This window comes from Chrysoperla carnea, chromosome 4, assembly GCF_905475395.1.
Source record: "Chrysoperla carnea chromosome 4, inChrCarn1.1, whole genome shotgun sequence".
NCBI classification, from domain to species: domain Eukaryota; kingdom Metazoa; phylum Arthropoda; class Insecta; order Neuroptera; family Chrysopidae; genus Chrysoperla; species Chrysoperla carnea.
Genome location: NC_058340.1, coordinates 47,465,158 through 47,491,000, shown reverse-complemented (window position 1 = coordinate 47,491,000; position 25,843 = coordinate 47,465,158). Strand labels below are relative to the sequence as shown.

Below are 25,843 nucleotides of genomic sequence, written 5' to 3'. Positions count from 1 at the left end.
GATCTTATGTGGTTATATTTGGTATGAAATATTTTACAGTTTGTAAAAAAGAGACGAGATTAAAAAGAATATGACGCCTGAAGCTCACTAGATAAAACAAACTTTAAAGAACTTCGTTTTCGTGTTAAAAGAAGTGATGAAAACGATTTCCAACTATCCACAAATTAACGCATCTTTTTTAATTGATTTTAAATTGTGCAAACGTTATAAGTAAGGTACTATTCATCTATCTTATATCATAATTGAATACGATTCAAAATAGAAATTTGAATGGTAAAGTTCACGGAAAAAAATGAAAATAAATTTTTTTAACTAAAAAAACTCGTTTTATCAACATGTGGACTAAAATATATAAAATAAATTTAATTGTCATTTAAAATTTAATGTTATAAAGCAAGGGGTTGCAATATCTGTTAAATTGAAATAAAAAGTGTTAATGCTTTTTAAGTATGTTTTTAATTTTTTTTAACAAAATGTTATTGCAGGTATATTGAGTAGGTGAAAAAATAGTTCTCCTTTCTATCGAAACTAGAATCTTTTGTCCATTACATTGCACTTCTAAACGATACTGTGACACTCAGTCCGTTCCGTTTTATTTGCCATACATACCATCCTTTCACATTTTAATGTATAAGTTTTGATGGAGAGATAGCTTCTAGCAGAAAATTTAAGCTCTATGAATTTTTATCGAGGCTAGAATTTTCCCTTCCGTACATAGGCTTCCGAAACGATACTGTACCTCTCAGGTTCCATTTTATTCGACCATGTTAAGAAATACAAATAAGGGGAACTTTTCTCCTAAACAGGGATCCATTACACTCATAAAATTGTTTGACATTGTTAATTTAACATAAGTGGAAAAATAGAAGCTTAATTTCATAATTATAATTTAAATATTTAAATAGTTTACAATAGGTATATTAATAACAGCTTGTGGTTAAAGGGTAAAAATATTAAACTTGATCAACAACGTCAAATATTGGTTTTGTAATTTGATACTTTGTTCTAAGAACACCTACTTAGAACAAAGTAAGAATATAAATATTTGAGTAGGGTAAAATGAGCTCTCTTTAAATTTTTTATGAAGATAAAATTTAAATTAAGCTTATGAATTTTTGAAATAAGTTTTACGTGAGAATAAAGAGAATCTAATTAAATTTTGTATCACCTTTCCAGTAAAAATAATTATCCTTAAGGGCTATTGAATTGATGTTACTTCAAAGAAAAATAAAACTAAAATTTTAGCTTGCTGTGTCTCTACCATAAGCAGACTGGCATGCTTTTTTGGACTATTTATTTTACGTCTAAGTTCATTTCACGAACAACCTTAAGGAAATCCTTTTGCCTCCCAAACAGTTTCTTTTCCTTTATTTGTAACATCTTAAACTGTAGTATATATTAAAGAAACAGAGAGAAAGAATTAAAGGATGTAATGCGTTAACAGAACTATGTTACAAACAACCACCATATAGTTAGACAATCGGATGCTCATCTATCAACGCGAACGGATTATTGTTTTTATGTTATATAAGATTAAATACTGACTTTCATTGAGAGACAGCTGTAAATATTTTTTTAATATATTTTACTGAACAAATTTTTATCGAAATTTCTATTGTATATAAGTAATTGCATCATAATATGTTTGGAAAATGTTACCAAGAAAACTGGTTCAAACCATAATGTAGGGTTCGTGGTCGCAATTCTCATGAATACATTCAATTCAATTTAACCTTTCAAGGTAATTACAAAACTCACTGTTTTTTACTGGTAATGAGATAGAAGAATACTTTAAATTAAAAAGTTTTTCCTGATTAATCCCGAATGGTTTATACTAATTCGTCATAATTTATATCGTTTTTTGTCGTCAAATATGTAACAGAACTAAGAATACTAACATCAATTGTTTTCTGGTTTGTCAATGCGTGATTGCCAATTAGTTATTCCAAGAAGTAACAGTAATATTCAAAAGCCTAAACTTTCTGGGGAAACGAATGAACAAAGTATTGCTTCAAAGTTTAGTACAGTTTTTGCAGGCTTAAGAATAAATTTCATGAATGAGTACTATAGCTCCTGTCCCGCGGAATAGTGGTGATTGACTGCGCTTTATTGAAACCTTACGATATTAAGCAAGGAGCCTGCTATTGTTTTAACTATCATTACGATTTCATTCCACTTCAGACACACCCGTTTTTTTTCTTTAGAATAGAGCTCGCTTATTCGACGAGACAGTGTGCATTAAAATTTTGCATGTACATTTTAAAGGAAACAATTAGACAGAAATAAAGTAACTTTAATTTTATTCTATTTGACCTAGAATACATTAACGAATGTAAGAAAAACAGTTATTCTGAAATTCTACTTTAATAATAGACCGGCATCTAGTAAAAATTGTTCGTGATTATTTTGGTAATGGTAATATTAGTAATGATTCTTATCATTCGTTCACCTTAAATACAAAGAATAGGTATGGACGCTATACTGTATTTAAGAGGCAAGTTTTCGACTGACTGACGTTATTTCAACAATTTTCGTATTAAGTTGAATAATTCTCGCAGCATTCAGTACTTAAAACGGATTCAAAATTTAGGCCGTGGACTCCCCTGGGATGATGAAACTATGTGAAATAACAACAATCAATGATCCATGCGTCCGAAACATTAATTTAATAAGACTAAGATTTTATATTACAAAAGTAATAATAAAAAAGTAACAATATTACTAATTAAAAATTGGACCTGTCGGGTACTCTAATAAATTTACATTTGCATTCGTTCGTGTTAAGCAATACATAATACACATTTGTAATATGTGTTGCATAAGTATATATCGAATAAAATAGTCCGTTTTACAAGAGTATATTTTAAAAAATTCCGTAACACACACTTGAAACGGCCATGGGTTTCCCTAACAGGTGTTTTATTGCAATTTAATTTTATTTGATTTGATAATTTGGAAATCGATTGTTTTTGTTGATTTAATTAATTTAATTAATACGAAACTTACTGTCAGTCTATTTTTCGAAAAAAGCAGTTATCATAAATGAAAATTACTAAAGAGTTAATTGTTCGACGGAAATTCCAGCTATGTCTAAATCGAATTCAGGTACCATTTTTCTAGCTAAACACTGGTCTATAAATTATATTAATTTTTCATATTTCTCAAAAACAATTATCTTAATGCTTATAACTTTCCTACAGTTTTAATATTATGGTTTTATTTACAAACGTTTGAAAATCTAAAAGGTAAAGTTGGTATCATGAACCACATAAAAACAATAATCCGTTCGCGTTGATAGATGAGCATCCGATTGTCTAACTATGAAAACCCTGCATAATTACATTACACCCGATTCGACGCCGGTCCAGAATCATTTTGTATTATCAACGAAATGTTTCTATTTGTAAAAATCAGTATAAAATTAAATTAAAAACTTATTAAATTACAACAGAAACATTTTTTAAATATTTCTCGTTGTATAAGGTGTTCCAATTTTAACAAACCAGAAAAAACATTTTTTTTTAAATTGTCCCAACTGAAAAGAGGGATTATAACCGATATTAAGTTTTTCATTAGCTATACCCAGATTTGTTTTCTTTGGTTAAATATTTGAAAATCAAGGACCCATTTCAAAAACGTAACATTAAAATTAAGTCATTATAGAATTTGTATAATGGGTATTTGACTTTTAGAACACTTGTACATAAAAATTTTATTTAAAAAACTTATAAATTAATAATTTTTTAATCAGTTAAAAAACTCTCGTTGACCTGTACGGAGTTTCGAAAAAAATATTGAGAACCCACATGGACATTTTTTATACATTCAGAAACACATTTTTAACTCTCTAAGTCAAGTTGGAGAAAGTTGGTAAAAACTCTCAAGCGTTAAATACCGTGAAGAATGTTGTGTTTATTCTTTATCTAATCAGTTTATTATGTTGCTAAAGGTACACGAGATAAATACCTGATTCGTTTAAAATGGAACGCTCTGTTTCAAGACAACAAAATATTACTTTATCTACAATTTGTTTTAAAAACACTGCACACCTGCATACATTTATTATGTACGTAAATTAAATTATAATGCTACATATCTTTTATGTGCCAAGGGGAAATTTAACTTTTTTCAGTGCACACTTTTTCCAAACAAGCAGATGCAGATTACTATTTCACGGAAACTGCTAGAGTATATTCCGCTGTTCGAATATTATATTTCTGAGTCTCGATAATCGACCACATGGTAATAGTGTATCGAAACACTCGATAAACGAGCACTTTTCATCCAACCACACTTTCCATACCCCTCTTCAAAAATTATGTTGTTTGTTTTTGTTTGTAAATACATCTGTCATGATTCTAAAAACAAAATTGCATTACAATATCACGCGTTTAATGCTGTGGGTACAGTCTCGCTTAAATACATACAATCTAATGCTGATTTTGCAAAATTTTATTTTATTTATAATGAATTTTTTCATGCAATTCCAGTAATCGGAACACACCGGGTTTTTAAATATAGTAACCAATGGTAATATTTTAATTATTACCTGTTTAGCAATTCTAGGTACCATTGAACTGCTTTTTAGACAAGTTTCTGTAGTTCATCAATAATAGATACAAAATATTAACAAAAATTGTGATCTCTTAATACCAAATATGTTATGTTATTACCTTTGCTAATATAACATTTTTGATCACGTCAGACTCAAGTTGGTTATTCTAGCCACTTACGGTTTGTCTGGCCATATCCAACCTCATTCAAATCACTTATTTCGTATTATTTTTCTTAATACTTAAATTAAACATGTTTTCCACTATCTTGACGCACAATAAATCTGTTCTAAATACAAGCCGCCATGCTGCCCATCATGGCTAATTTGACTTTATAATTCAAAGTTTATTCACTAAAAAAATGAATTAATTTGCAGGATCAAATTTGTCAAATAATAATGGAACAGTATCAGCGGCTGCAGCAAGACGTTTACGATTAGAAAATGAACGACTACAAGCAGAAATAACTCGACTTCGACGACTTGTTGTGTCGGGTGTGAGTAAACATGAAGTTAGCGTTACAGATGGTAACACAGAAAATGAAGATTCGCCTGGAAGATTACAACCATTAGAAATTGAACTTCAGTTAGCTAGAGAAGCGATTGCAACATTGAAAACAGATCGCAAACGACTAAAAGCAGAGAAATTTGATTTATTAAATCAAATGAAACAACTGTATGCAACATTAGAAGATAAAGAAAAAGAACTTAGAGATTTTATTAGAAATTATGAGCAGGTAATTTTTATGATCATTTTTTAACTCCTGAAAAGAAAATAGAAACCGTATTCACTTTTTGGTAATTTTACATTCATAAAAAAAATCAAGCCTTTTATCCAAAATTGCCTTGGTGCTCGTACATCCTTAAAATAAAACATAAAATATTATATTACAATCCCATAATGAATTTGTTGAAAACAATCTCTACCCATTATTATCAATTTGTTTCAGCGGATGAGGGATAGTGAAACATCTTTACAACAATTAAACAATGAACGTGAAGAACGTGAAAGAGAACGTTGGAGTTTGTTGCGACATGCACGAGATGAAGCAGAACGAAGTCTGTCACTTGCAGCACAATTAAATGCAAAAGAACTTCAATTACAACAAGCTCAAGAACAATTACAAGAGGTTTGTTTTTTAACAATTACATAAAAACATTTTCCTTTCTTGTTTATACAATTTTTCTTATTTAAACTTTTTTATTTAATTTTCTTTTTTTTATTGTAGAGAAATTTATCGCTTGTACTTTACCAAACTTTTATAAATGTATATTGTTTTTTATTTCTTTATAAAATTTAATATTTTACTGATTCCCTATATTTATTTACATGCTAGCATGAGAATAGAGTTTATAATATTATCACGCGAAAATTGCCCACAAAGACGTCATACGTCATACTGTTGAAGGACGTTCATGCGTGTATCTGTTTTGCTATGTGCGTTCATAGGGAAACAGTATGTAAATTTTAAAGAATTTTAAATTAATAGAAAATAGAAAATTTTTTTGAAATTCTATTAAAAGTTTAAATAATTATTAACTGGTAAAAAAAGTTTCAAGTATGGTTATCGATATAATTTTTGAAAAATATCGATTTATATTTTTCATTTAGTCCCATGTTAAAACTTACTTTTAGTCATTTTTTAAACTTTAAAAAAATTTAAATTAATTCGATAACAGGTTCTTTTTCCTGTCTTAAATCATAGAAAATCATTTAAATTATCGCATTATCAAATTGTTTTTTATTTCTCTATTAATATTGTTGACGCATGAACGTCCTTAAAGCAAATAACAAATGCTCATCGATTTTTGTGCGGGCATCCAAAAGAAGAAAGCGTATGTTTTTTTTGAAGTTAATAAAAAATAGATAATGTATGTGCCTTCATTCTATTTTATAAACAAAAGAAGAACAGATATACAGATTTTTATAAAGAAAGTTTTCCATATGTAGCCAACTTAAGTAACACCTTGCATATATACAATTTTCGAAAGGTTGAATTAGTCCAATAAAATGTATAATAATTTTAAATTTATGGCATTCCACAGGCACGTCGTCAATTAGCGGCTAGTGGTTGTTTATCAGATCAAGAGAGTTTACCATCACTACCACGACATAGTATAAATGGTGGTTCATTAACACCAGGATCAGGTGGCTTATTATCAAGTGGACAACATGGTCTTGGTTTTGGATCATTAGCCGGCGATCGTGGTAGTTGTAGCGCTGATTCTGGGGTTCGTGTTAGCTCTGATAGAGAAAGTGGCGGTGCAACTTCAGCTGGTGGAAATTTATCAGATTCAACTACAGATGGTACGCCGACCATTACTGTAGAAGGAACTAACATAGATGTAGACACCATTTCGGTGGTTTCTTCTATCGCACCACATATGTATCAATGTTAGTAAAACATATCATTTTTCACATCCTCTACGTTACAGTTTTATAGAATATATTATGATCAAAAATTATTTAGGAAAAATAAATCACGAATAAACTTAAAATTTCAATCGAAGATTAAAGAGGGTTCGTAATATGGAATCAATCAATTCATTATCTTCAATTTTGCTCGCTTATGGGAAGAAATACAGACAGTAATAGTGATCGTTTTAACTAATTTTCTTTTTTTTTATGTTCTATAATCTATACCAAAGTGACTGTTTATATATAATAACATTTTACTCAAAATATTAGCAAAAGGACTGAGTTTATTTACTATTTCAGAGAATAATAAATAATAATTTACTAAGAGGAGTCTTAAACTAGTCTTTAATACTTAGACTCATAATTCTTTCCTAAATTTCTTAAACGAAATGTCTGCTGTTGAGATATAGGTACTGTAATAAGCAATGAAAAGCCACTGAATTCAGAATTCTCTCAAAACCAATCTTTAGACAGAAGTCTCAAAACTTCTTGAATTCTAAACTTCTCCCATAGTGCAATGCATATCAAATTAACACATTATTTTTCCTGACCATTTCGGAATTCGATGGATTTCGATGATTTGCATAGATTTTTTTTCATATATCTAAACTGGTTTAAAAATTATAGAAATAATCTAAACCGCAAGTACTCGAAAATTTAGATTTGCGACTACGATTCTCCTAGATTAGCTGGAGAGCAAAAAGTATGGGGATGAAAGCACAATATGGGGTAAGAGAGGAAAAATTTTTCGATCAAGAGAGGAAAATCGATCAAGCTAGGTTTAATTTTTAGGAAACGTCGTTTTTTCTCGGACACTTTAATCTAGGAATCGGATCCAACAATTTTCATGGAATTTCATTGAAAAAAAAAAAATAAAAAAACGAGTTATGCTCGGTCTTTCAGAAAATACTTATTATTGCTATAGGCTAAGTAAGTTCCGCTCTTTTTAGCTGAGTTAAAGAAATAGAAGATACACTAATTTATAATTATACATTTTGCTCGATCTAAGCCTTTCGATGCATTAGACTAACTAGTTTAATTACATTAACTTTTCTATTATGATAATTTTGTGGCGAAAATTAACGCCTAAAATCTAGAGCACGGCCATTGTTTCCAAATAAATACACTGGTAAGGATAAACAATTTCATCCATTTCTTGAAAGTATTTAGTTAGTACAAACACCAATCATAATATATTTGTCATATAAACCTGTAAAACTTCCATGCACAAGAAGAAACCAAGAACCAACCATTTCATTAAAATGCTTTTAATATAATTTCCTCTTAGAAATGGACAACAAGTAAAAATTTATTACGTATTTATTTTGGAAATTTTCTGATCCAGTAACATAATTTTAAAGGCTTTGAGAGCTATGCTAATTTAATAAATTTCATACTTAGGCTTTGTAGAAATGCTTTGACTAGTTTTGAATGTGCAGCTATGCGGTGGCAAATTATACAATTTTATGTTACTTAAAGTTAAGGCAGTAAGCCAGAGTTCATTACAGAAATTCGAATTGTGGTTTTTTTTTATAGAAAATTGGTTTCTAAAATAAATACAATTAGACAATTATTTCTAAAAAATGAATGTTTAAAAATGTTTTTTAAATTTTGTCCATCAGTAGCAACACCTAAAGACTGCAGCCCAACTTTGAGCCCGTTAAACGCAAACGCATTTACAAGATCCATGGATTCTGGTGTTTTATCAAGGTAGATATACTTTCTTCAATTTGTATTAAATTTGAATAATTTTACGCATTACTGTTTATTATTTCTAGATCTGTGGAACAACTTAGTTCACCTTTGGATATTGAACCGACATCAGGAGCGGGTAGAAGAATGAAAGTACCACATAGTAGACCTGGTAGTGGTTCACGTGGAGGAACATGGGGCAGTATATCAAGAGTGTTTGCCAGGTCACGTCATCGGAATAAACTTAGTAATTCAACACCGGAAAACGGTAGGTAACATTTACTTTAATTGAAAGCCAAATTTTAGTAGATTTCGACGATTTTGACAAAGAAATTTTCCACAAGGGCGTATTTTAAGTATCTAAATGTTCGTTAAAATATATCTTAAGAACAAAATCCTTTTATAGAATTGGCATTTGATCCATATCGCAGTTGGTCTCCATTAACAGAAGAAGGCTATGCAGAGAAATTAAGGTTACTCCGAGAAGCTGCTTCAATACCAATGGAACGATGGCGTGCACCAACAGTATTGGCATGGATTGAAATTGCATTGGGTATGCCACAATATGGCGCAAGATGTGCCGAAAATGTTAAAAGTGGCAAGGTTTGTTTATTTAATCAGAATATACGAAAGTCAATAATTTCCATTTCAACAATGCGTTTTTCTTTCATTTGTGTTATGTTTTGCTACGCTTGGTTGGTATTTTTAAATGATATATACATACAAAACATCAGGTTTTGTTCAGGTGTATTAATCATTTTTATTGTTTTATTACAATCGTCTATTTTGATTAAATTATTTTTTATTATTAATTTTTTTAATTTTCGCTAAGCGATTTCATCTAATTTAGTATTGAAACAAAATAAATTTGGTCGATTTCTATTAAATATCATGTACTTGATAGTCTGTCAACTCAAAGTGGTCAGTCAGCAAAAAAATTGTTACGTGATAAATTAACAAATGATTTTCGGCTTTTATTTTCCACAAAGGATTTAACAAGAGAATGTAAAACATGATTTTGTTAAAATCATCTGGAAAATATTTATAGTAAACTGTTGATTGTTATAAAACGTAAGATGCGTAAAAGTTCAATTCGCTACTTAGATTTTTGTTTAATGCCATCTCTTAGTTCGAATAAATTAAATATACACCAGCGTTCCATATTATTTGATTAAAAGAAGATGCGAAAAATCTCAAACCACAAGCGAACGTAGATAAAACGTGACGTTTGATTATATAAGAACGCTTAAAAGTAAACAATGCAATCAACTATATCGAATCGAATCTATCTGCGGTCAAATAATTAAAAAAATGTATTTTTCGAATACGTGCTCCACAGCGTCGTTGCTTATTATATTTGGCTGGTATTATATATCACACGAATTGCCATAAAATTTTGTATGAAAAAGTCTCCATTTTGATCAAGTGTTAATATCCCACGTGGGTCGCCCTATTAGCTCAGTTGGTTAAGGCGTAGCCAATTCCGTCGTTACCATATATTTTTTTAAATAATTTTAATAAAATAATGTTTTGCTTCCCTTCGTTAATCGAATTAACGAGCCTAAACGTATCGACAAATCCAATAAGTCATTTTTTTTTTTTATAAAGGCGTATAAAAACTGTAATATCTTTTGCTTTGATTTATTAAGTAACAATTATTGCAACAAATTTTTTACGTAAAGAGACTACGTTATCAAAATTATTTTGTTACTCATCGTTTAGATTTACATAATATGCGAGTATGTATTGCTTTCAATCGGACGACTAACCTAAGCGTTTGATTGTTTCGTATGAACTCGTTGGTCTTATAGATACGTGGTTTACATGGTCAGGTACTTTTGGAGTTGTCTGATTTGGAATTGGAATGCGGTTTGGGTATCACACATCCAATGCACAGAAAAAAGTTACGATTAGCAATTGAAGAGCATCGAAATCCAAACTTGGTACGATATCCTTGTATTTCACAATTGGGGCATACGTGGGTTTCAAGTGAATGGTTACCCGATCTTGGTCTTGCACAGGTAATTGTTTAAGATTTTTTATGTTTTATATTCTAGTTGTGGTGTTTCCTAACAGATGAAGTTAAGTTTATTTTCATCGAAATTCAATTCAAGCGAGTAATGTTGGGTGTGCAGGTGCATCTTACGCAAGCATTAAACTTGAAGTAGGTTTTGAAGCTTCATGAAAAGCTCTCTCTACTCCATAACTGGTAATCGATATATGAACACTTCGAATTAGAAAGTTGTTATTGATTAAAAAAGTAACATCTTTTGCTCGAAAAATTTTTCCACAAACCGTACACCTTAGGCAAAAACGGACTGATAAATTTTCACAAAGTTTTTTCGTATAAATATTATTCTTACGTATCATTTCTGCGAAATTTAGGTACTATCGAAAAAAAATTTCCAATAATTCTAATAAAAGTGAAAAATTTTTAATTATTTCAATCAAGCACAAAATTAGAAAACTAGAATCGTATTTAGACTCCCTATAAAAAAGGATACACTACTGCTGGGCGATTAGTTTACAGAACTACATTCAATTTAATGATTTTTTATTTTTAGTATGCTGAAAATTTTGCAACAAATATGGTAGATGCTAGAATGTTAGATCAATTAAGTAAAAAAGAGTTAGAAAAATTTTTAGGTGTAACAAGAAAATTCCATCAAGCGTCAATAGTACATGGAATTCATTTATTACGTATTATGAAATATGATCGTCAAGTAAGTTTTTTCGCAATGTTTTTACATCAAAATGTGATAATAATTACAATATTTTTTAATAGGCATTAGCGGTTAGACGTCATCAATGTGAATCTGTGGATGCAGATCCATTAGTATGGACAAACCAAAGATTTATTCGATGGGCTCGAAATATAGACTTAGGAGAGTACTCGGAAAACTTAAAAGGTACTAAATAATGATCTATTTAAAATATACCAATAAAATAAAAAATTAATATGTCAGAAATTACTAGACCCCTTGTTCCTTCAATCATTTCTACAATTTGGCGCAGAAGTCATGGTCTGGTATTTGTGAATGAGTATTTGTTGTGGTAATATAAATTCGCATCACAGACTTTCTCTTAAAGGATTTTAGAATTTTTTAAACGAATCAAATTGTTCTTGAAAGGCTAAACCTGTTGTCATTAATTTTGCTATTTCTAAGACGAATCTTCGGGAGAAAATGAAATATCTGTCAAACTGTCAGATATTCTGTTTCCCTATTTCATCAATAGGAGGTAATGCTGATGTCGAATTGTCCATATTACCCATAAAAATTTAAAACTAGACTTGATACCATGACCTATTTTAAAGTGAAGCTTTTTAAAAACCAACTTCACTTTTCTATTCTAGTATTTTATTTCTCTAAAAATCCTGAAATATTTGATAATTTTTTTAACCTTTTTGAAATAAAATTTCAAATGATTTTACAGATAGTGGAGTCCATGGTGGTTTAGTGGTACTGGAACCGTCATTTAATGGTGATACAATGGCAACCGCTTTAGGAATACCACCTAGTAAAAATATGATTCGGAGGCATTTGATAGCAGAACTAGAAGCATTAATTTTACCAGCACGGTATGTTATCTTCTACCAGATGGAAGAAATTCAAGCCGAAGCTTCGCGTGTTCAATCTAAATATTCAAGATAAAAAATTTAATACTAACTAATCAAAACAAAATATTCAAATTAGAAAAAAATATGTCGAAAAAAAACCGATAGAATGCTTTAATAACTAAAAATTTCTTCTTTTTTGCGTATAACGTAATTAGATAGAATAATTATTATTAAAACCTGATTAATTTATCTTAAAAAAATTTATTACAGATATCAAATCTGAAATTGTTAAAGTTTCGGGCGCGAGGGTTATATGCCAGAATAAATAAATTAAGAAAAATAGTAAACATCAAAATACTAATGAATAATAACTAATCCTAAATAATATTAATTAATTAAAAACTAAAATATTAGTTATATGTATAATGTAATTAAAAAAATATAATTAATTAATTAATTGGCAAATATTATGTATATTAATTGTATTGTTCATAAAATATTTATTGTGTAAAATTTGGAAAAACAAATTACATTTTAGAAGTATGACACAATCATTCTATGTTTTTATTTTTTTATTTTTTAATTAACAACAAAAATTAATTAGCTTTGCGAAAATTATCATGTTTCTTTCTAATAATTAATTTTAATTTTACGTAGGTTTTATAATTTATAGTCTGACTGATGAAAATTTAAAAAAAATCTTATTCGTTCAAATAAATGAATTGTTGGAGTAATCTTAGGTAAAGTGTAAACTTTATACGGATAATAATCATGAATTTAGTTAGTAGAAAATAACCTTTCATACGGTAATAAAGCTATTGAAAAATTTATGTGAAACAGCTAAACGAAAATATTTTTAAATCCTCGAGTTTATGATTAAACTTTTCAAAGTGAAAAAAATTAAAACGAAAAAAACAAAAAACTTTTTTATAATATAAATTTCATGCTAAAAAAGCGACAATATTATTGGATAGAAAATTTTTCTGGGCGTAAATGAAGAATAGAGTTTTAGTGCAGTTGTAAAACAAAAGTTCCTTGAAGGAGCGTACTTCAAAAGTTATATTTGCCCATAAAATAATTTACAGGATTGATATTTTCCTATTTATGGCTTATTACAATGTCGAATAAAAGATTAAAGACAATTCATAAAATACCAAAGAGTTTACACAACTAGAGAACGCTAGGGCCCAAAACTTGCGATATGATAAGTGAAAGAGAAGGCTGTCAGTGAGTTCCCTTGTTTCCTTGTCTAATCTATAGGACGTTGGCTACATATTGTTTACATTATTCGAAAACTACGTGATATCTTGTAAAATTTCGCTCTAACTTTACCGTTCGAAATCTAAAAAGATCTAAAAGAAAAGAAAATTTTTCTAAATACGACTATAAATTATGAAACCTGCTCGCAACCCGATATTGATTTACTAAATTTTTATAAGATAATAATGATTAATTTGAAACAAAATGGTTTAAGACATTACAGACTAGACGTACATTTAAATTATTTATTTTTACTCATTTTTTTAAAATTGATAAATATTTTATGGTCATTTACTAAATAAAAAACTGTCCTCTTAACAAACTACTACCTTTTTGTGTTCAAGTTTTCCAATATTTCGAGAAGATGCCACCATATGTGATTAAAGAGGCCAAAGAAAATTTTATTATTATTTTCAGATTAAAGAAAATTAAACGCTAAATTCAAAGCTGTGTTGAATGTGGTACAAACATGGTTTGATAACATATAAAAATAATTATTAACTAAAATTGTCCCTTACGGACTTTATAGAGGGATATAAAACTCCATACCAGTTTTAGTATGTTTTAATATGAGATATACCGTTTGGTTGGTAACGCACGCGTTTGTCACGGGTTTAGAATTTTGTAAAACTCATCCGTAGATAATTACGGGGGTGGAGTGATATGGGAATACATTTAGTTTTAGGGAGGATAATTAATAATCATCTTCAAATGGATAGGTATTATTGATCGAATTTCATCTGCTCACCTCGACAAGTTCGTTTGACATGGCCAATTATACTTAAAACAAACTACTATGACTTCGGAATTCGGAAGTCATAGTAGTAGCATTTGGAATTTCGGAAAAGTCGTTTACAAAAATAATACAGTTAATCATCGATCTTCCTTGATAACTTAAAATAAAAAATAAAATAACATTAAACACCAAACAAGCCTTAAAAAAATTTTCTATACTGCCGATAGAATTCCTTTATTAAATGGATGAATCGTGTGATTTAATTAAAACAATAAAATTTAAAGGTGCTCAATATTTCAGATAATTACAATTTTTTTAGACACACTGTAGCACTTACTTTTTATGAAAAGCAAATTGAAATGACTCAATTTTTTTCCCAGATCTTCTCCCATAACAGATTTTCTTCATGATTTAAGATAAGCTACTTTTTTAAGTTGTTTGTAAATGTAAACAAACCTTACGACAGCCTTTAATTCATAAAATTCAAATTTTGTTTCCGGGCTCAGTTCAGTTTTTTATGGATGACTCCCTAAATGAAAACCATTACGTTGGAGTCTTAACAGGTGAAATTTACAAAATTTTAAAAACCTCCGGCAAATTTTTCGTGTACAGAATCTTAAAATCGCACTTGAAACCTAGTTAAGAACACTCTCTTATTTATTACCTTTTTCCTTAAAGCCTTTTCCAAGCTGATCCGATTTTGAAGATTATCGCCAATTTTTTAGTTTTTCGGGTACGGAACCTTAAACTCGCACTTGAAACCTAGCAAAGAACACTTTCTATTAAATTAACTTTCAAACGAGACCAAAATCGGTTCATCCGTTTAGGCGCTACGATGCCAAAGACAGGCACACCTATTTTTTAAGTTGGGGGTTAATAACAAAAAAGAATACGTTATAATTTAAATGAACCAATGAATGGTTATTTTTGTTTATAATTTCGAGAAAAGTTAGTAAATGGCCATAATGTGTTCAAATCAATTAAGTAATGATAAACATGAAAAAGGTCAATAAGCTGATATTTGGAAGTTAGCAAACCAAATATAGCAAAAAAGAATGTATGTTTTTATATTTTAATATATAATTCTTTCAGATTAACAAACAACCACTTATCATTAATATTTAAAACATGTTTCTAAATCAGAAATCATGAACATTTTGCCTCATGTTAAATTCAGAATTCATCACATTAAAAAAACAATTATATTACGGGAACAACGACCACTTAATTTGGATGATTAATTTATGTGTGGGATATAAATTTATTGTTTTATTTTCAATGTTCAATGTTTTTGGCATTTATTGCATGCATATTTTAGAATAGCGCATTATATAAAAATAGCACCCAAAATAGTTTCTCTTTTGCGGTACATAAATTATAAATTAGGTCCAAATATTAAAAAAATGGAAAAGAAAAACTATAAACTTATTCACTGTGTTTAGATCTCTATATTTAATTATTAAATAATACGATGTTTGAACATTGACTCTGGATCGAATCAAATATATTGGCTAAATATTACAAAATAGAAAAATCTTAAGTTTTTCTAGTTTATTAAAAAATGAATCAATTTCATAATTATGTAAGAATAAAAAATATATGACCCTTTTCGTTACTTTAATGGGCATAAATTAATAAAAATATTCTAAATTAATAATTATTTCAGTAGTATTTAATCGATAATTAAGTGAAAAATAAGACATGGGCAAATCGTGAATCTCAGACAGAGTCAATCGTGAATCTCAGTCTATTATGCGTTTTTTTTCATAATTATTCATTAAATACTACTTAAATAATTATTTCATATCTTGTATTTATAAATATTGACCCAGCACTGAAGTTAGTTAAGCTAAGTGCATCTTCTGCGCGGTCTGCGCCCTCCATGTCAAAAATGGTTCAACATCCAAAAAAAAATTTCAGACAAAATTTGTAGAAAATATCCTGCACAACTTTTATAGTTAATGTTAATACGATTGAAGGCAAACGAAACCAGATATTCACAAAAAAACTGATGTTCGAGACATTTAACCTTGAATATCTAAGGACGCGCTCGCGTGACCATATGTGACTTTTGAGACAACAATTTTATTATAAAAATAAAGATTTGAACCCTTACATGATTGGAGTAGTAACAAAAGTTTTTTAAATCCGACTTTTCTTTCCATAAATCAAACGTTTTAAGACTTTAAGACAGTAAAGCAGTATCGAAGGCATAACACTAGTCAAATCCGTACACAAATCAAGTGTATTTTATTTTTAAATTTGCCAACGTTTCGACCTCAATTGGGTCATTTTCAAGGCTTTACAACAAAAACAGTCAATAAATTATTGTTTGTTAATTAAACTAAATAATAGAATTAAAATTTCGTTGAAAAAAATTTTTTATATGTGAAAACATAGTGTTTAGAATCTTACCTAAAAGATTGTTTAAACTTTGGTCAAAACATAAAATAAATAAATATACAGGAACACATAAAACAGAAGTTTAACATACTGTAATTTACAAATTAAAAATTTAAAATTAACTAACACTTCCATTCAATGTCTTTTTGCCTCTTTTTTAAGTAATAATTATCTGTCAAACCTGTTGGTACAGATGTATCTATAGATAATAGATGATAGACATACTATTATCCATAGACTTACAATGTAGTGATTCATTTCGTTGCACCAAGATGTGGATTGTTCGTGTCCGTTCTAAAATTCACTGTATTGTTCATTGCTATATGAAGCATTCCAATTATGTTTCTCTTTGATCGTGCGTTTTCATTATCTAGTATAGTACGTACGCAGCACTTTTTTTTACCATTTTCATTTGACATTTTCTTAGTAAAATGATAAAAAGTAAAGCAAATTTATAACTTTTTAATGATATTCTTAAGCCTGCAAATGAAACCAGATCAAATAAAAAGATGTACGCTGCTTCATAGCGTCTAAATGATAAATTTTTCTCTGGAAACGATTTCATTCTTTTAAAACTAACAAATTTTTAATTGCGTTTACGTGAAAACGCCTTCTTTGTATCTAATATTGACGTGTTTAATTAACGAATTATACAAATATCAAAAAAAAGTAGCCCTCAAGGGCTGCAAATTAGTTTTCTAATTTAAAGAAAAAAAACACTAATAACTTTTGCGTTTCCTTTGGCAAGTCTATTCGAACAAAATGGAAAATATTGAAATATTTTTTCGGCGGAGAAATGTATATTGATTATTGTTAAAGATTTGAAATTGATTCATTATTTTTTAAACCAATACATAAAATTGCTGATCATTATTAAATTACATTGGATAATCATTCATGCTACCAGGGGTATGAATAATAAATTAAAAGGTCAACAAACTGTTCTTAAGCTGGATATTTTACTACTGGAAATTTTGTTGAGCTTTTTTAAAGTTACCGCAAGTTAATTAATGAGAAATAAATTATTGCAGTTTCAAATGCACAAGTTATAAGCGGAGTTTGAAGTACAAATAAAGTGCTTGCCTTTACCGCTCCACTGGGTAGTGTGGTGGGTAAACATCCCATACGGGTGGCAAAGTACTATTATTTTCATAATTAGTTTTCAAGAACCACCCACTTTTCAAGAGTAGCTAATGGTCCATTCCTCTCAGACACATTCTGTATGTGTAAAAATAATGTCTCCATCGTAGATAATAAACGAAAAATTATTATGACATTCGAATATAAAGTCACGCGAATGCCCAGTTGGAGAGATCTATTTACGTCATCAAACTGATGACGGTGCTAGCATTTAATTTTAATTTTTACTTATTTTTAAAGTAATTAGTACCTACTAATGAAGTATACAATATTAATAGGCAGAAATTTTTGAAATATTGTTCCCTTTTTCACTGCATATGTTGATATAATTCTACGGAATTTGATAATTAAATATTGAAACAATAATAATAAAGCAGCAAAACATCCAAAGAAAGAACAGTTTTTTGCCTTTTTTATTTCTTCCCATTGCTTCAGTATTCAATAAACTAGAGACCGTGAACCATTAAAATTCATAGACCGAAAACAAGTTTTTCGTTTTGTGTCTAATCTTGAAAATACTTTCTAAAATTATTGTTAGATAAGGGATATGTATGTGTTGCACGGATGTAGCCGGGCACAATCAATCTAGTTTATAAAAAAAAACTAAACCCAATAGACCAAATAAATAGCCCTAAAATAAACATAAAAGTAAAAAATATATTCAAATGCAATGTTGCTTCAAAATTGGATGATACTTTGTTTAGCACTCATACTTATCAACAAATAGCACTTTTTTTTATTTATATTTTTGTTTATTCATTACAAACATCATACACAGTTAATAAGAGAAAAATACATAAAAAATTGCTTCATATTTAAAGTAAAAATGGCTCTTCTAAACGTACACCTTGACTAGAATTCGTCTTAAAGTGTCGAAGAAATCCGATAGCAAAACGGAAAATAGATATTTTTTGTAAATATAAATGAGATACTTCGAAATTATATTAAAATTTTATTATTTTTATTAAATTTTTCACGAAATATATATTCCAAGCTTTTCTCAATATTAAGGTTTGAAGCGGCGGTGTTAATAAGCATCTCTAAGTTTATATTAAGCTTTCAGATAATAAAACCAATCATTAGAGAACCTAATCCATGAGCCGGAAAAGTTACTTTCGGATTTTGTTTTGATATGGCTATTATTACAATGTCTCCATCTTAATATTTGTTCGGAGTTGCTATTGTCTTTTACTCAATAATTTAAGATTAACACCACATATTTCTAAGCGATCTCTTATCGAAAAAATGCATAAAATTTTAAATCTCCAACTCAGTACTAAGGTCAGTGCCGAATAAACTCAGGTCCAGGCCCATAGGAAATGTAATATCAGGCACCGCTAGTCATTTTTTGAGTTTTCGTAAATCAAATTGTTCCTTCCCCTTGTGTGGAGCCCTTCTCATAAAAATTTGCCTTTCCTCCCTATTTTATTTTTTCTAATTTAACTTGGCGCCCGCTTGTCTGTGGCGCTGGTTATAACATTTATCTTTTTTTTATCTTTTCCTAGGATCCTTAGCCAATGCGAAGCCCCTAGGCAACTTCCTACTCTGCCTAATGGTTTATCCGTCTCTGACTAAGGTACAAAAAACTATATCTAAATGAAGTTACTGTTCCCATTTTCGGATCACGTTTTCGCAGTGATAGATAGAGAAACGATTAAAATCCCCAAACAGATTATTTTTGACGGAGATCTAATTATAACGATAATTGATTTAGTAAAATCGAATTTTTTGTTCGATATCGTTCGCATGGATTATGACTACTTACTTCTACAGTTTGGAAAACGTTTCGTTTAATTTATATGTTTAGAGTGATCAATTGAATTTTTTTGGCCAAAAGAATGGAAGCAAATTTTTGTGCTTTTTGACTTTTATTAATTGAACTATCATTATCATACATCATCATGAAATCATTCATATCTTCATCATTGTTCTCATTTTCACTGACATAGAATGCTTGTGCTCATTTTATTACTGTTCATTACAAACTACTAGTATTTCTGTTTTTTGCAACAACATAATATAAATAGCTTTACTTTTTTTCCTACAAAGAAACAACTTTCTTTATTATGATTTTTGCTTATGTTTTTCATTGCACTTTTGTATTTATTAGATCCACCTTAGAGCACTTTATACGTGTACGAAGTGCTGGAGCCTCAAAACAACAACGTGTACCAGGTGGCTCTTTAGGAAGATCTTTTTCACGATCATGCGGTGGAAATTTAGCGGCTCCATCACTTCCACCAACAACAAATACGGGATCGAGTAATCAGGAGAGTGAATCGCGAAGGTCAAGTTTAAGGGTATGTATTTATATTTTTAATATTAAAATTTTCTGCAATAGTTACTACTCTAAAATTCTCCAAATGTACAGTTCAAGGTAGGAGATGTGTTAGTTTAGGTATGTTCGTTCAACAAGCATGACGCTTTTTTAATTTCGATGTGATTTTATTTTATTTTTAGTTTTATGTCACTAAATATATAAATTTATACTACAAAATTTATAGGTACTCAGTCATTTGGTGATCGAGGTTAGTTTGGAAAATTCTGCGAAAGTTTTAAAAATTGCTAGTATTCCGATAGACTTAGAGATGACTCTCCAATTTTGCATTATTAAGAAGGTACTACATGAAAAAAGGATGTGTGAACTTATATATGCTTGCTAGAAATTAAACTTCTTTAGGCGGCATTTAATCTGTCATGTATCTATTCTTGGCTATTGTGAGTGACAATATCATTCAATATCGTTCGTTTATCAACTTACTTCATGGTGTTAAAAAATTGTTACTAACTTCAACACATGTAGTTTTTTTTACGCATTATAAAAATTTACTCGAATCATTTTTTTCATAACACGCTTAACGTAATTACTTCAAAATAATTTCTCCATTTTGATAAAATGATTTCACAGGAACTTTTTTTAGAAAATAATGCTCAATTTAGTTGAATGTGTGTTTTCTGGTTCATTTAACAAAAATCGGCTTGTAGAGAAATATTCTTTTTTTAAAGAAGTAGGTAAACAATACCAAGTGAAATTTATAAAATTTTAAAAATTCTCCCCATGTTCCACCGATTTTTTGAAACATATCTAACTCTCGCTTAAATTAGCTTTCAATAAACAAAAAACCAAAACAAAACAAAACAAAATCGGTTCATCCGTTTAGGAGCTACTATGACACAGATAGATAGACAGACAGATATATAGCGGTCAAACTTATAACAGCTCTCATTTTCGCCAGGAGTTTGAAATGAGGCCGAGTTCGATCTGTGCTAGTAAATAAAACAAAAAACTTTTTTTACTTAAAGTAAAATACATACTGGTACAATTATATTGAGAACTTGTTCGCTACTGCTATTTTTTTTTCGAATAGCCGTCTTTGATACTCCAAGGCACAGACCATTTAGTTTTAAATGGACAAACGATGAATCGACGATGAAACTGAAATGATTCCACCCAACAAAGAGAGTAGATATTATTGGATATGAGTATAATTGGTATATTTATATATCCTATATCTCTCTTTGATGGTCTCATTTCAGTTTATATTATATGTATGCTATTGTGGGAAGGCCAACCGAAATTCTTACTTAGATAAAAAATAGCAATAAATCTTTAACACTACCGATTTTAAAATTTCCACTGAATTTTCTAGACAAAACCATCAATTACCTCCTGCACTATAATGACACTTAAATTTTTATATATTTTATTTATTTAAAATTTAAAACAATCCATTAAATAAATTCGATCGATTTCAAATCGGAACAAATCATCAAATAGATATAAATCATGAAACAAACAAATTGGAATATTTATAGAAAACAAATTAAAATTATTTTATTAAACTATTTAGTGAAAATTATTTAGTGAAGAGAAAAATTATATTGAAGGACGAGGAATACAAAAATTAAATAAATAAATTGAAAAAGTCTTCCGCTTAGCTAAAATGTTATTTAATTAATTTATTTTCCTTTTTTCAAAAAATGAACAAATAATATGTTTTTTAATAATAATAAAATACGAAAATTTTCAAGTCCTTTTTTTTTAATTAAAGAAAATTCCTATTCGAACGAATCTGTGTATATATTAAAAAAAATTCTGTACTTTTTTATTTTTTAACAATTTTTTAATTAATTATCGAAAAAAAAGATAATATAGTCGAAATTTCAACCAATATTTTGTATTTTATAATAATTTGTTCAATTGTATTTTCTTGTCAATATATTTAAAAAGATTTATTAAAAATTCTTGAAAAATATTTAATACTTATGGATATCTTTAATAATCTTCTTAATAAGTAGTATAATTTTCAAAGAACATTACCGATTTGTATAAAGCAATTTCTAGATTTTACAAATTTGAAGCCGCATATAAAGGGTTTACACGATTTTGAACTTCATACTATGCAGTGACTCTCTACAATTTTTCGAAATTTATTTCTCAAATGTAAATAAATTTTCTAAAGGTTAGCATTTTAAAATAGTGGATACTAATATTTTTTTTTAAAGGGTAAATTTTACGTGCTCATACCCATTTATTTACGTGCTCATATCTATTTAGTTATCAGATTTTCCAGCTTCATTTGAGCCTTCTAAACATTATTCGTCACATGGTTTCTCTTATTTTTGTACTTTTTTTAAAAATCATTTAAGGGGCCTTAGTTTCCATTTTTGAGGGCTCTATCCATCCAATTGTATGTTTTATCTGCTTGCTGAGCAAAAAAAATTCGATACATATATTGGAACATATATTTGATACATATATATTAAAAATCAATAATGACGTCAAGCAGTCATAAACAGGCTTAAATCTAAAAAAACATAAACAATATATTTATATTTTCTGGTTTCCAAAAATCTGCTCATTATCGGAAGTTACATAAAGAATTTTGCTCCTCTAGATTTACAAAATGAGCTCATTAAATATAACTGAAACCTTCGACTTTTTTCAATATACATTGTGCGTCCTTTATTTATTTCAGTGAAAAATGCAGGAATTTTTTCAAAAAAATTTAATGATTATCATAATTCTTTAAAAAAATTTCAGGGATCCCTTAGCCGAGCATTTGGATTAATGAAAGGTGATCGAGATAAACAGTCGCCAACATCTAGTTCAGAGACATCATCAATTGTAAGTCGTATTAGTCCACCACCATCATATCCATATAGTCGAGGATATGCACATTCAGCTGGTGAATCACCAATTTACGCAACACCCTTCAATATACGTCATTCTGGTGGTTTTATAAACAATTTAATATCAGAGAATGACGATGAAATATATGAAACAAATCATTACCAAAAAATTGGTACAAATAAAGACTTTTTAGATAATATTATTGATACACCAACGAAAACAAACACGACCACTGTCTCAACAGAAAATTGTTGTTATGCTAGTCCCAAAATTGAGAAATCATCATTTAAAAATAATTTTTTAGCAAATAGTTTGCATCGTGGTAAGAAAAATCATCGACGAGTGAAAAGTATTGGTGATATTGATAGTATTACTGCTGTATCGTCTCCAGTTTAAAAATATCTCCTTTATAATATTTAAGTTTAAAATACAGCTGCTCAATTAAATACAGACGAATGGGCCCCTAACATTATGTCTCATTTCGCTGACGAGCTTGCGTCTGCCACAGTGGTTTTCTTGGACTGTCCAATTGGACTATATTTTTTATTCCAGTTCATTATCTGAAAGTCTGACGCAAAATATCCTCGGATATGGGCACTGGTTTACTTTTTTTCTTGACTTTAAAATCTGTTGATAGCAATTGTTCTGCCAATTTGAGTTCTTAATAAGAATTATCATCACAGGCATAAAGTGAAAACTTATTACACGTAAGAATTGCTCGGCATTTATTACAATGCTGGTATGGTATAGGGACGGATACTCCAAAAGTATCTGATAATACTTATATAATATTGCCGTAAGATCCATAGCCATGGCGTTATTTACAATACTGTTTTGAAAATAACGTCATAGCTATGGACCTTACGACAATACATCATTATAAATTGTGATAAACGCCATGCATTTCTTACCGTGTAGAATCGAAAAATGAGCTGCTTCATACTTACGAACGTAAGCTTTTAAGCAAAACGGGTGCAGTGTTGAACTTGCCGGCTTTTGATGTTAAGATTACTAATACTATTCTCCTCTTAGTATGTATCAAGCCTATGTAACAGCCAGTAACGCGGCTTCTCGATGGATAAAATCGAATACTATAATGTGACACAATATTGCTAGATCCGTACAATCTCGAATTTAAATTTATATACTGTCAAAAATTATATTAAGTGGTCATCATTAAGTGGAGAAAGAAACGAATTTTGAGCACCAAGCACTTTCTTTTACCGCCCAAGTCTTGTTTTGAGCACCAAGCACTTTCTTTTACCGCCCAAGTCTTGATATACTGCATCTTCTACAAATAACAGCATTAGCTATTATTTGGCGACCTCATGGAATTAAAAGCAAGTTTTTGTTCTTAAATAGCTCCAAGTAATTCAAGGAAAATTTCCCATAGATGATCCTTGCCGTTTTAGTTTCCCATTGAACCTTATTGCCTAATGCATTGGCTTTGTAGGAAAGTGATGGCATAATATAAGGACTATTGTATACAAATACACCCATGTTTAGTTTGTATACTCAACGCTACATGAAACCAACGTTTAGTATGCCATATCCTCGGACAGACACTAAAACGTAATTTAACACTCCTCAAATGGAAATTGACAAATGTATGATGGTAAAGATCTTCATTAATCTAATATCTACAATTCAGTTCAGTGACATTTATCCTGTAAAAACAGCCAACCAAACCACTTTGCGCATATGAAGCATATGAACACCTAAAATGTCCAATTTTTCTTTCTACGAGTTCAGTTATAATTAAGTTAAACTATAAGATAAAATGGATAGCATCATAAGTAAATCTATAAACAGGTGAGTAAATTAACTGTAAAACATGTTAACATTTTACAATTGTTAAAAGAGTTGAATCAATGTTCGAAGTTCCAAAACTGAAAAAAACACTTTTGAATGAAACAAATTTTCATGAAAATTATATTTATTTATTATTTTTAAAATTTTGTCTAAAATCTTGGCATTAAATAAATGCCAACGCTGGTAAAATTGTAACTTTTACGGGTTAACAGAGTAGTGCAATTCATGGAAAGTTTATTTCTTTTGATATAAAATATCAAAAGGAATAGAAATGTATTCTAAAACTAATTGATACTGGCAACAGCTTCAGTTATTACTCATAATATCATATTTGGTGATCGTGTTTAAGTTTTGAGTATTTTATCGGTGTATAAGTTTTAGAATAAACGAAAAAAAAAAATAGACTGGTAGAAGTCAAAAAACCAGAATTCTTATCTCTTTATTCATTTGAATTTATTTTCCCTCATCGTAAGATACAGTTATTTTCAAAATGTAACTTTTTCAAATATAAATGAAACTTGGCTTTCTTCTTCTAACTTTTGCAAATTACTTTACTTAGTAAGTACAGAACAAAGTTTCTCGGAAAATTTGTTGCCAAGATTTTGACTAAAGGTTTGCGTTTATTTCTTTAAATTTTCTATGAGTTAAACATATTCGTTATTTTTTTATTGTTATATGTGTATAAAAAAACATTTATGAGTCTGAAAAATTATCCACAAAATGAAAATCATAATATATGAAGTTTTGTGTTCCAAGCTTAGACAAAAACAATAATTTAAATTAAAGATGTTTATTGTTGTATTTCGCTGGGATTCGTGCATTATAATTCAATGTGTTTTCCTTTTATAAATAATTATAAAATTATTTATGAGCGTGTATTAAAGAAATAATTGTTTTAAATCGGTAAATTCAGTATCAATAACGTATTCTATAATTAAAAAGTTTTATGCGTATAATATAAATACGTTCTTGCGTATATTTTAACTGAAAAAAAAATTTATAAATAAAATTACAATTTGTATTTTAAAGTGTACTTAATTTCAAAATATGAAAATAATATATATATTACTAAAAAATTTGCATACATTTTTATAGTTAATGGTATAAAATTTTGGGTACCAGACTATTGTTAATAT

The 25,843-nt window shown here is 29.0% G+C and overlaps 1 protein-coding gene across 4 annotated transcripts in view; it reads left to right on the top strand.

The window, feature by feature from the left end:
* Positions 1 to 23,643, top strand: part of LOC123298189 (kazrin) — a 29,796-nt gene extending 6,153 nt beyond the window's left edge. The window contains exons 3-14 of one of the 4 annotated variants that reach the window (XM_044880122.1): positions 4,931 to 5,289; positions 5,503 to 5,682; positions 6,599 to 6,860; positions 8,594 to 8,681; positions 8,750 to 8,931; positions 9,070 to 9,266; positions 10,475 to 10,684; positions 11,228 to 11,386; positions 11,449 to 11,572; positions 12,099 to 12,243; positions 19,872 to 20,061; positions 22,806 to 23,643. In XM_044880122.1, coding sequence (XP_044736057.1) covers positions 4,931 to 5,289; positions 5,503 to 5,682; positions 6,599 to 6,860; positions 8,594 to 8,681; positions 8,750 to 8,931; positions 9,070 to 9,266; positions 10,475 to 10,684; positions 11,228 to 11,386; positions 11,449 to 11,572; positions 12,099 to 12,243; positions 19,872 to 20,061; positions 22,806 to 23,291 — 2,582 coding nt within the window. In that variant the 3' untranslated portion in view covers positions 23,292 to 23,643. Of the gene's footprint in view, positions 1 to 4,930; positions 5,290 to 5,502; positions 5,683 to 6,598; positions 6,948 to 8,593; positions 8,682 to 8,749; positions 8,932 to 9,069; positions 9,267 to 10,474; positions 10,685 to 11,227; positions 11,387 to 11,448; positions 11,573 to 12,098; positions 12,244 to 12,492; positions 12,550 to 19,871; positions 20,062 to 22,805 lie in introns of those variants that run through there. The other 3 variants (XM_044880121.1, XM_044880120.1, XM_044880123.1) reach the window with 3 other exon arrangements.
* Positions 23,644 to 25,843: the final 2,200 nt, after the last annotated feature.